The sequence below is a fragment of the Myotis myotis genome, unplaced genomic scaffold, assembly GCF_014108235.1.
Source record: "Myotis myotis isolate mMyoMyo1 unplaced genomic scaffold, mMyoMyo1.p scaffold_m19_p_3, whole genome shotgun sequence".
In the NCBI taxonomy this organism is placed as follows: domain Eukaryota; kingdom Metazoa; phylum Chordata; class Mammalia; order Chiroptera; family Vespertilionidae; genus Myotis; species Myotis myotis.
In genome coordinates, this window is record NW_023416335.1 from 88,591,740 (window position 1) to 88,604,287 (window position 12,548).

Genomic DNA, 12,548 nt, shown 5'->3' on the forward strand with positions numbered 1-12,548 from the left:
GGGAGAGTGACAGTGGCTCATTCTGCCGTGAAATAAATACCGCAGAGAGCGTGAACACACCTCTCTGCAGAGCTGTGGGGTGACTGTGCCCAAAAAGTCAGGCGCTGGGCGACCAGGAAAGGTTACTTACTGTACATCTTTGAGCCTCAACTTCCTGCTCTCTAAAATGGGGAGAATAATTGATTCACTGCCCCCCCTTTAGTGTTATTGTGAAGATTAAATGAGTTCATACATGTAGAACACTAAAAACGTGCCAGCCCACCCACAGTGAATGTCATACAAGTGTTGGCTAACAGTTGTGGCCACATGCACACCCTGAGTGTGGGGCAGGATCTTAACAGGACTGCCTGACTGCTCTGACAGCCTCTTTTCCTAAACATTCTTTCTGCAACATGTCTCCTTTTTTCCCCTCACAGGAATCATCTGTAATTTTCTCAAAAGAATTTCATCCTCAAATTGTTCTAGGCCTTTCTGCCCCTTTCCATCTACATTGAGCATTCAGTAATGTTTGGCATAGTCAGTGTCTTCACTGTTGGGAGATCAAGGCACCACGGAAAAGTGAAATGTGCATTTCAGATGATTACTGGAGTTACTGCCTGATGGAAAATTTCAGTGGTTTGCATTTCACTACTTTTGTTTCTACTGCAGTTCTGCTGATAGTGATGCTAATAATGTTCAATGAGACAGAAAGTAGCCAGGTGAGCAGAAAGAGCAAGCAAAGAAAAGAACCATAATAATTCATGAATTTGGATTGTTTTTAAAGCCATCATGATGAATTTTTCCTTATACAGATGAATATGGGGCACACACTTATGAGATAACTGCATAAAAATAGGAATATATCCTAAAGGTAACTGGCCCATCTTTAAATTCAGCAAAACACAGGTCCAGTTACCAACAAGACATTTCTCCTAGAAGTCATGCAGACATCTCAAGCCAACATGGGCAAAGTGGAACTTCTTATCTTTCCCCACAAACCTACCCTTCTTCTAAATATTTCTTAACTCAGTTAAACATCAACATCAGACCACTTGCTCAAGCTGGAAGTATCAAGGTATATACACTTCTGCTTTTCCTGCTCCCCACCCCCATGCACATGTGCCTCTTAAATAGCTTCTGAATTCATGCCCTTCCGTACACCAGTGACTCTGCCTGCATTTATAATATTGCTGTGTAACAATCACCCCCAAACAGTGGCTTAAAATAGCAGTCATTTATTATTTTCCATGTGTTTTGGGTCAGCTCATATAGACCAAGCTTAGCTGGGTGGCTCATACTGTGTGTCTTTGGGTGTCTTTGGATGTCTGAGGTTGGCTGATGTAGGTGGGCTCAGCTGGGGTGCCTTTGCTCCTCGAATCTCTTATCCTCCTTTCTGGCACCAGTGGGCTGGCTTGAGTATGTTTTTCTCATGGAAATGTTAGAAGCACAAGAAGGCAAACCAAAACATGTCACTCTTGACTCTTTCTGTTGGCCAACCTAGGTATATGGTCTAATCCAAAATCAAAGAGTGAAGAATCACACTTCACCCTCTTAGTGGGAGGAACTACAAAGTCACATGGCAGAGAGCAAAGAGGGCAGGATAAAGAACTAGGGCCAGTAATGCACTGCCAAATCCTTGTTATCTCTTGTCTAGATTCTTCACTTGTCTTCGTTTTTCTTACTTTGCCTGTAATTTACCTCATCCCAAGATCCCTTTATTAAAGCTTTTCCATTGCCACTTAACACTACCAAATTGAGCTGAAGCCCTGTACAACTTGGCTCCAATCTCTTTTATTCCTGTTTCATCTGTTGCTATGTTTCAGAATTACCACCCTTTTCAAAGCATGCTTGTTTTTTGTAGAGTTCTGTGCCTTCATAGTCTTTCCTCTTCCCACAGCTATCTCCTCCACATTGGAAGTTATCATAAGTGAGATGTTTACCTTTTAAGATCCACTCGCATGGTGCCTCAGAAGCCCTCTGGAGAAATAGTTGCCCCTTCCTTTGTCACATGATAGTAAATTGGAATTGCATTGTGCTCATATTATTATTATTATTATTATTTTTTGCAAATTCAAGGCTGAGTTACATTAAAGACACAAAACTGAGCTATTTTTAATCACTTTGGAGTCAATTTTAACCTTTTTAGACTTAGTACAGGTAAGTACTAAGTGCTCATATTTAGCTCACGCATGTGTGAGGATACATGCTCAGCCAGAGGGGGGAGGGCAGGAAGTTCAGGTAATTCCATCTACCATTCTACTCCATGATCATGGGAGTACTAAGACTTGACTCTGCTGTTAACCTTAGTTATCTTTGGTTCCAGAAGCCTCTTGAGTTCTCAGAATCTTTTTGTAGAGTGAAAGGCACAGCCTATGCAAGAAGAGAGAGTGGGGACGGGGTGTCTAGTGTTTAATGATACAAGACTATTCTTTTAAAACACAGCCATGAAGCAAGCTGTTACCTCACCTAGTTTTTAATCAAAGGAACATCTCTCTGGCCTTATTGTTGCAAGTCAGTACTGTATTGGAAAGCCAAGAGCTTTCAGTGGTAATATTGTCTATGCATAATTTTTATTTCATGGTGACTTTAGAATACAACTCCTGCCTAAGATACTACTCTATAGGCACCTATCAAATTGATTTTAATATTTTACATCTGTGCTTCCCATCTAAATCATGTTTTTTAGAGGACTACTGCCTGTGACTGTGCAGACGATGCACTGAACAATTCTAAGGGTGCACTGTTCACACCAGAGTCTATGTAAGTGGACTTCCATAGTACTCAGTGGCACCAGCTTCCTTATCTCTCCAGTGCTAGTACATATAAATTGCTCAAGAAATGTGTGAATGAATGAGTAAATGAGAAAGAAGGTAACAACAAATTGAACTAACTATTTCCAAGTGAGATATCTAATAGTCAAAGTTGGGATTAAAATTCAGACAGCTTTTGATCCAACAAAATTAAAACCATGTTATTACAGGTGCATATGATCTGTAAGCTAACTTGGAATGTCTTGTTTACCTACAACAACAAAAAATTACCTTTCATCTTGTGAACTAATCAAGATTGTGGTTCCTTAAATGCTATTGACACTTCTTAAATGCTATTGACTGCATAAATGCCCTATGCATAACACCCTAGGGGACATTGTGAGACATGTGTGTGAAAACTGGTCTGGTTCTACATGACTCTGACCCCCCAAGTCACAATAGACCTAAAGATTTCTTTTAAAAAAAGATTTCTTGATTGTCCTTGGATGAGTCATAAAGCTTATATAAATGCAAATAGAGCCCATATTTTAAAAGAACAAGACTTTTATCAGGTAATTTCATAAAATATGCTGAATATTTGTGAGTTATAATTATGCCAGTGTGGCCAACAAACTGTTCACCCTGCGGGAAAGTGTTGCCACGTTAAACAGTCAGCGTCTCACTTAGAATTTGAAATTTCCCAATGTTTGAGGGTAACTGACCCAGTTAGGATGTATGGGCTTCTGGGTGGACATGGCCTGAGGAGAGGCCCAAAAGAAAGCATTACACAGGCAGTAATGGTCCTACCTCGAGTCCCCCACCCCTAACCACAGCCCCAGTAAGCGCTGACAGAAGGACTCTGTGCTTGTCCCTGGATTGCTCTTCCCTGGGTTTCCAGCAGCAAAGGTATCATGACCAGGCCACCCCCACCAACAGGACGCTGTTGGCAGGAAGCCTCAGTTAAAGTGCTTAGCACGGCACCTAGCAAAGGGCATGAGGAAAGGATTCCATAAATGTTTGTTAAATGAGCGAACAAAATAAACCAATGAAATAAGCAAACGAAGGGAGTACAGCGGTATAAGGAACATTTGTGGGGTCAGGCACTGCCATCACTTCAGGAAATACTAAGTGGTACACACTTAAGGCTGTTGGGCCTGTTGTCCCTTCCAGGTCAATGGGGACTTGACTTTCTACTGCCCAATAGAAAGTGCATGCAACCTGAGGAAGGACAGCACCGAAGTCCTCCTAACACTGCCCAACTGGAGAGCCATTCACTTCGAGAAGTTCTTAAGCTTTTGGCAGCTAGGGCATTGCAACAGTGGTTTTTGCACATGAATCTGGCATCAGAAAATCATAACAATTGTGGAGTCAGTTCAGTTAGAATTTAGCCTCTCTTCTTGCCAAAGCTTTGCATGTCATCACCGCAGGACACCAGGAAACAGTCACAATTTGGGGATTTCTTTTGTTTTTCTTTTTGTGCTCCCAGGTGAGCTCTCCGTGGAGGAGCCACAGGATCCTTTCCTGGTTAGCATCCACATAATCGCAGACCCAGGGGAATCCCAGCCCCTGCAGGAGGCCATCGACCGGGTCTTGGCTTGGATCCACCCGGACCTGCAGCTGTTCCGGGTCTCCGAAAGGAGGGCTTCCCGGCGGCGGAGGAAGGCCCCGAAGGCGAAGGCGGCGCAGCCCGCCCTCGCGGTGGTTCTCTTCCTGCAGGAGGGGTACGGCGACGAGCCCATCCTGCAACTGCACCGCGCGCTGCAGCGGCCGCCCTGGCGCCACCACCACACGGAGCGCGTGCCCGGCAGGCTCCTGCCCTACCTGCCCTGCAGCCAGGACTTCTTCACGCTGGCGCCCGGGACTCCACTGTGGGCCATCCGGCCCGTGCACTACGGCAGGGAGATCGTGCGCTTCACCATCTACTGCCGCCATGACAACTACGCCGACATCCTCAAGTTCTATGAGCTGATCCTCCGGCGGAGCCCCAGCCAAAGGAAGACGGACTTCTGCATCTTCCCCGTTTTCTCCAGCCTGGATGTGGACATTCAGTTCTCCCTCAAGAGGCTGCCCTGTGACCAGAACCCCGTCCCCACCGACAACTCGGTGCTGGAGTTCCGAGTCAAGGACATCGGCGAGCTCGTGCCCCTCTTGCCCAACCCCTGCAGCCCCATCAGTGAGGGGCGTTGGCAGACGGAGGACCACGACGGGAACAAGGTCCTTCTGCAGGTACCGCGGGGGAAGTCTGTCTGTCTGTCTCCCTGTCTGTGTGGGCGGCACAGAGAAAAAGTGGGTCGGCTGTGCCAGAAACCCTCCCTGTTACAGAGCCACGAGTTAAGAAACAGGAGGGATCAGTGACCCTCTGGCCTCAGACTGTGTCAAGGAGCTCATACAATACCTAAGCAAGAGGAGGGCTCTTTCTGTAGGTTCTTTTCGTTTTACTGTATGGCCATGTGCCCAGGCAAGCAGTGCCAATCCCTGCCCTGCCGCTTCACCCACCTGCGTTTGAGCACCCACTAAGTGCTGTGGCTCCTGGGGATTTCAGATGAGCTTGTATCCCAGGGATCTTGTTAGTAAAGATTCCTGAATCTACTCCTCACATTTAGGGAGTTTTACCAGTGTATTCTTCAGTCCCACAAAGGAACTTAAGGAAAACCCATCTACTGTGAAATATGTTACATTCAATAGAGATGATACCTGTTTTCTTCTTCACTGTGGTGCCACCTCTCCTACCCTTCCACTGCTGGGCAGTAGGTTGTTAAAATTCAGTGATCACTTGAAAAATGACTTTCTCATAAACATTTCAATGAGTAACTGATGCCTTTGGACCTTGTGGTTTCATAACGCTTGGAAAGGAATGAGTGAATACCTTTTAAGGAAATGGATGCAGTAGACTATTCTGTTCCTTCCATGGCCTATGTCTTTGCTCAGTTACTGGACCCCTTTCTCCTCTCAACCTTCCAGTGGGTGTCCAACGCTCTTTCAAGATCATTAATTACACCCTAGAATTCAAAATTCAACATATAGATTTAAGAATGTCCTACACCTGGCCCTGCCTGAGAAATGCTTTCCAAACCTAGGCTTTCTTGAATTAACATGTACATCAGTTCAAGGAATATAGGAATTCGTTTTTCTGAAAATCCTCTTCTGTCTCAGTTTTCACTTTTGGTTACCTGAAAGGAGAAAGTTGATATCGAATTAGGGGCCATTGTCTTGAAAGGTGCTGTTTGTAGTTACTTGAATCACAGGAAACGTTCCAGTTTTTGTTGGTTTTGGTATTAAACATCAGAACTGTAATCCACATATCACAAAATGAAGTGAGAACTTGGCATGTGTCAGACAACTGACTCACACAACAGCCAGGACACCATTGCTCCAGTCGGAAAGGTCACCTTGAGGTAGTTACTATTTATAGAAAATAGAGAAGTTTCAGAATTTCCTTTGAACTGTGCAGATAAATAAATAATATTGCTCTTTTATTCAGTGAACTAAAAGCTGGCTAATATTTTCTCTATAATCCCTTTTGAAATGTGAGAAAAATTTTTCTTCTGGTTTGAAGACTGCCAATTCTTTATGCAAAATATAATGCAGTTGAATAAGTTAAAGTTAAAGAAAAGTTTTGCTTATACCAAAAAAAAACCAAAAAACAAAAAAACCAACAAAATGAATGTGATTGTTTCTGAAGGACCTCTTCCTTTTTATAATCATTAGGATATTTTTTTTCCCTTGATCCTTATAATAACGTAAGTGAAAGAACAAAGTGTGGAAGCGTGGCCCAGACTCTGCTCAAAGGAACCATTGAAAAAATATTTCAAAGAGGATCCACACATTTAAATGATAATAAAATCTCTACAGGTACAGGCTTTTGAAGTTACAGCATCGAGTGTGAAAAGAGTAAGAAAAAAGATTTGTATCTTGGGCCGCAGGAATGCAGGTCTTTATTCAAAATAGTAGTATATCGAGGAGTTAAATTAATATGGGCAGAAATGACTAATAGCCCCCTCATAAATTTTGATTATGGCCATTGAACAGGTTGTTGTTACTCCATCACTACAGAAAGCAACCTTCTGCTCTAGCATGAGATACACACCTGCCCATCTCTTTAAGTAACTTTTTAAAGTAAAAATTTATGTTTCAGTCTTTAGCAAAATTAAGATATTTAGATCATGGAGGAGGGGTGAAGTTGAGAGAGCTCATTTTTATCTACATTTTCATTAATGTATATATTTCCCAAATTCCATGTTTAACTATAATTTTAATTAAATGCTTTTGTTTGATTGGGTAGAATTATACATTGAAGAAAAATCTTTGTTGGGTAGTTTTTAATTTCTCAAGGTATAAATTGTATTTTATTTCCTCATTCTGCCTCACTGATTTAACATTCCATATTTCAGAGACCTCTTCCTCCCATTTAATTCCTCTGGAGGAGAAAAGCTGAGAGGTTCTTTTCTGGGAGCTACTCACTCTCTTATAAGAATTTGGAAATGTTTTTTACTGAGCTATGATAAGATAGAAAGCAAGCCTTCCTACTCCTGAAACTCATCTCCCCATCTTTCTTGGCATTGCTAGTTCAGAGGAACAGGCAGGAGGTGGTATCAGAAGTTGTCTGAGATCCCTCTGAAAAAGGTATCTTAGAAATTTGCATTAATACTAAACTGTAGTTTTCTGGAATCAAGGTCTGTGTTTGTGAATCCACATCTCCTCGAACTAAAATAACATTGACTATAAACATAATCTGTTCTCTTTATATGTTTTTCTTTACTTTTTATTGAAGGGTAATATAAATTATATCATATAGAAAGTTTACATATCATAAATATACAGCTCAGTGAATTTTCACAAATTGAACATTTGTGTGAGCAAAATCCAGATGAAGAAACAGAACAGACACAGAGACACTCCTGGGACTCCCTTCCCTTAAATCGGGTGGGATATATCCAGCCTGGGGGCCATATAAGGCCCTCGAAATCATTTGGTCTGGCCCTGTCAAGGTATTAGGGGTGAGTTAATTAAATGTTTGATCAAATGTAGCAGGCTAATTTTTAAGTTGATAATTTTGCATACCTGACGAATGATGATATGAATATCCAAGGTGCCCTTGGCAGAAAAAAAGGTTCCCCACCCCTGCCTTAAATGAACATATTACTCTATGTTTCATTAAAGGTGGGGAGAAGTACCTAGTCTAAAAAGTTGGGAATATGGGTATGTTTTAATTTTTTTGTACTTGTACGTAGAGCTCACATTTTTATTTATTTATTTTTAATATTTTATTGATTTTTTACAGAGAGGAAGGGAGAGGGATAGAGAGTTAGAAACATCCATGAGAGAGAAACATCAATCAGCTGCCTCCTGCACGCCCCCTACTGGGGATGTGCCTACAGCCAAGTACATGCCCTTGACCAGAATTGAACCTGGGACCCTTGAGTCCACAGGCCAACACTTTATCCACTGAGCCAAACCAGTTAGGGCACATCTCACATTTTTAAAACAAGACTTAAGATAGCTGAAAAAGATATAAACTACACAATAAGTTTAGTAAATATTATTAGATACCCAAGGGATTTGAGGTAGAGGAAAATATTGATAGGAAAGTAAGATAAACCAAGTGTGACATCCAAAATGCATGTGATTTTCTATATGCTGTCTGAGGCTGTGCTGTAAGTTGGTAGTCACTAGCCATGTGTGGCCATTTAAATTTAAATTTTAAGTTAATTAAAATTAAATAAAATTTAAAATTCAGTAGACACACTTTAAGTACTCAGTAGCTGCATGTGGCTACTGGCTACCATATTGGATAACACAAATACAGAAAATTTCCATCATGAAAGGAAGTTCTCTTGGACAATGTGATTCCAGAAATAAGCCCCAAATTTGAGTTTTATAGCAGCAAAAGCAAAATGGAAGCTCATCAATGATATGATTTAGAGTCTGTGAGGTAAAAATAAACATGTTCTAGATGCACAAGTATCCCTGGTTCTGAGTCGTGGAGTAGTGTTCCCACACCTTCTCATGTTCTCTCATGTTCGTAGTGGTGTCAACAGCCAACCATCAACCATACCTCTATAGCTACAGCAATACTCACAAGGCTTTTCCTTAGATAGTGCCTGCAGTGGGGGCAGGGGGCCCAGCCAGGAGTTAGTGCAGAAAAACCACTGCCCTAAAGGAGGCTGGGCAAAAGATGGCCCCACCTGCAGCTCCTAGGGGCTTAGCTTAGTCCTAGAGGGAGGGATAACCTCCCAAAATCTGTTTCTCAGTCAAGCTTCCGGGAGATAGTGAATAACAGTGAGCTCAGTTTTTTTATTCTGAGCCGAGTGCCCGCGGTAGACCTGTTCCATGTAACTGGTAAAGAACAGAGTCATATGTCCTGTGACTCAGCCAAGTTGGACTATATGCTGACATCTCCTTAGTCCTGAGGAGCCTGATAAGTACAAGGGCCTGAATGGAAGGCCATTCTCCTTTGGAGAATTGCCATGGGAGTGTCAATTTTAAAAAGTTGTTCCATTTTCATTTTTTTGAGGAAACTCCATACTGCTTTCCACAGTGGCTGCACAAATCTGCATTCCCACCAACAGTCCACAAGGGCTCCCTTTTCCCCACATCCTTGTCAACACTTGTTGTTCATGGATTTAATGATGATAGCCTTTCTGACAGGTGTGAGGTGATACCTTACTGTGGTTTTAATTTGCATCTCTCTGATGATTAGTGACTTTGAGCATTTTTTCATATGTCTGTTAGCCATCTGCATGCCCTCTTTGGAGCAGTGTCTATTCAGGTCCTTTGCCCATTTTTTAACTTGATTGCTTTGTTTTTCTGCACACCCTCAGACCTAGGTCAGGTAACTGTCACGCCCAGTATTACCAACAGCAACTGATACTTGGACACATTTGACTCATGAACCCACCCTGACTGTGCTGCCCTCTGTCCTTTTCCAATGAACCCAGTAATGACCTGGGCATTCCTTCTGCCAGTGCTTCTCAAACTTCAGCAGGTATAAAAATCACAGGTTCCTGGGACCCACCTTCAGAGACTGATCCCAGAGGTCTGGGGCCAGGCCTGAGACCCTGCATTTGTAGCCAGCTCCCTGGTGCTGCTACCTGAGCACCCTTACTGCATGTGCATCCGGCATAGGATATGCTAAGGCAGGACTACCCAGTCATTGCTTCATGTTTTATACTGATATCTAGGGCAGTGATGGCAAACCTATGACGCGCGTGTCAGAGGTGACACGCGAACTCATTTTTTTGGTTGATTTTTCTTTGTTAAATGGCATTTAAATATATAAAATAAATATCAAAAATATAAGTATTTGTTTTACTATGGTTGCAAATATCAAAAAATTTCTATATGTGACATGGCACCAGAGTTAAGTTAGGGTTTTTTAAAATGCTGACACGCCGAGCTCAAAAGGTTCGCCATCACTGGTCTAGGGCAAGTTCACTTTTAAAGTATATTATAGTTGTACTTAGTAGGAGGCCTAGGACAGAGCATCAAGAGTATAAGTCACAATATTGTGGTGATCATATTACTATATATATAAACATTATGTTGTACTCTGGAACTAAAATGTTTGTTAATTACTTTCAATTAAAATAAAATAAGAGTACAGGTTGTAAGAAGATGAGCAGACCTTCCTGAAACTGTTCTTATCCTGTTCCCAGTTTCAAGCCTGATGTCCAATGCACAGTGGCTACTCAACAGACATTAGCTTGTCCTTCCTCCCCCTTGGGCTCTGGTATCTCGGGGCAGGGGTCCAGTGACCATGGGTTAGAGCATCCACACATGGAAGCAGGAAGATACCACATGAACCGGAGGCCACTGGACACGGCAGCTTGCTCCACCAGCCCAGGGTTTGTGGCTCCCAGTACAGACTAGAGAAAACGGCTGTTTCCCATAGACCGCATTGCACATGCTGGGCTAGTTTACCTGTGCTTATTACCCAGGTGCTTGAAAGTCGCCCCCAGGAAATGATTTCCCAAAACATTAACTGGGTTTGATATTCTTGCAGAATATGTGTGAGTGACATCATAGCCCTTTCAAGCCTGGAAGAAAGAGGCATCTTCTTTTAGGAAGACAAAGAGAACTGTTATTATAAGCCTTGGTGGGACCTGGAATCAGACCTTGAGGCAGAGGGAGGAAAGTGAGGAATTTTAAGCAATATTTTCTGCTCTCAGTTCTGAGAGCATTTTTCCCCCTGGGCCTGCCTGTCTCATTCAGCTGGTTTAGTTTGTTCTGAATAGGGCTCTACTTCCAAAGAGGTCATGTTGGCGGTAGATCTGGAAGGAAGTGCTGCTGTGTCTGATTGTGGCAGGTGGCTCCCAGCAACCAGGGCCTGTCTCCTACAGGCCAGCCGAACTATGCCTGTGAATAACCTGCAACAGAAATAGACAGTCCAGTGCTTTCGGGAGCCATTACAGTCAGCAAAAACTTTGAATATCTCCTCTCAGCCAGACATGGTACTGGAGGGTGACAAAGACGGACAACAGAGTCCCTGTACTCCAAGTCCAAGCTGGTTCAGATCATTCCAGGGGGTTATGGCATGTGCAAGCCATGGTACAGGAGAATGGGGTGCAGTGGGTGTGCTCCAGAGGGACCCCTCCCTCCAGGGCTGGGAAACAGGGAAACTAAAGCAGAAACTTTCTGGAAGCCAGCAGATGGGAGTTTGGACCTCAGGTCCCACAGATCCAGATCAAATCCTGTTTGGTGACCTAACAGCTCTGTCAGGTTGGCCTAAACTTAAAACCTCAGGCGAAATAACTCAACTTTAATTTCCAGTGAGTTTTCCTCCCATGTTAATATATTTTTATTAGAAAGAAATAAAACCAAAGTACCCAAAAATTTTTTGGTAATTAGTATTTTTGTTTATATATATATCACTCTACTACTACCACCATAACAGCATTTTGGTACATTTTCTTCCAGTGTTTGACATAAAAGATATATATATATATACATATATATATATATATATATATATATATATATATATATGTATATATATATGTATCAGCTTTCTTAAAATCTTTTTTTCACTTTTTCTTCCTCATTTATCCCCAAAAACATACAAAAGGAAACTTTTCCTTAATGGGCTTCAGACTTTTGATTAGTTTTCTTTCCCATCACCAGCCTTCCACCCTCCCAAATGGAAGGCCAAATATTACTTTGACTTTAAGGAACTTTTCACCTGACTTTTGGCTTCATGCTGAGAGAATGAGCCCTGGATCCTCTGGAACATTATGTAAAGGGGTTCTGTCTCCCACATTGTACTCAGATACAGCTGTGCCCCCCAAAAGTCTAGGTTCCACTAGTTTGGACAAATTGGAACCCATGGGGACAAATTGGAACCCAGGTTTGTCTGTCACCACCTCAACTTCCTGTGATATAATGACCTGAAGAGAAGCTGGCATCCTTTGGCATAGACCTGAAACGCACCTACCCAGGTTCACTTTGGCAGAGACAGTTTTTCACCAGTCCTATTGGCTTGGTGTTCTGGATGTTTCAGCTGATAATGTTCTCAGGCAGATGGGGCTTGCAATTTTGGGGTGGGGCCACTTTCTGGACTCTGAGGTTGGGGGTTGGAGGGTGGTGACAGTGGCTCAGAATAGTTGGATAGGACTGTTGGATTGGTTTTGTTTCAAATGAGGCTGTAGGATTTGTTTCATGGTTGTCTAGAGCAGCGGTTCTCAACCTGTGGGTCGCAACCCCTCTGGTGGTCGAACAACCCTTTCACAGGGGTCACCTAAGACCATCCTGCGTATCAGATATTTACATTACAATTCATAACAGTAGCAACATTACAGTTATGAAGTAGCAATGAAAATAATT

General features: G+C 42.5%; 1 protein-coding gene across 1 annotated transcript in view; it reads left to right on the forward strand.

Moving 5' to 3' along the window:
* Positions 1–12,548, forward strand: part of FAM124A (family with sequence similarity 124 member A) — a 79,315-nt gene that overhangs the window by 42,046 nt on the left and 24,721 nt on the right. The window contains exon 3 of the mRNA XM_036301038.1: positions 4,216–4,955. Within this exon, the coding sequence (XP_036156931.1) occupies positions 4,216–4,955 (740 nt within the window). The remainder of the gene's footprint in view (positions 1–4,215; positions 4,956–12,548) is intronic.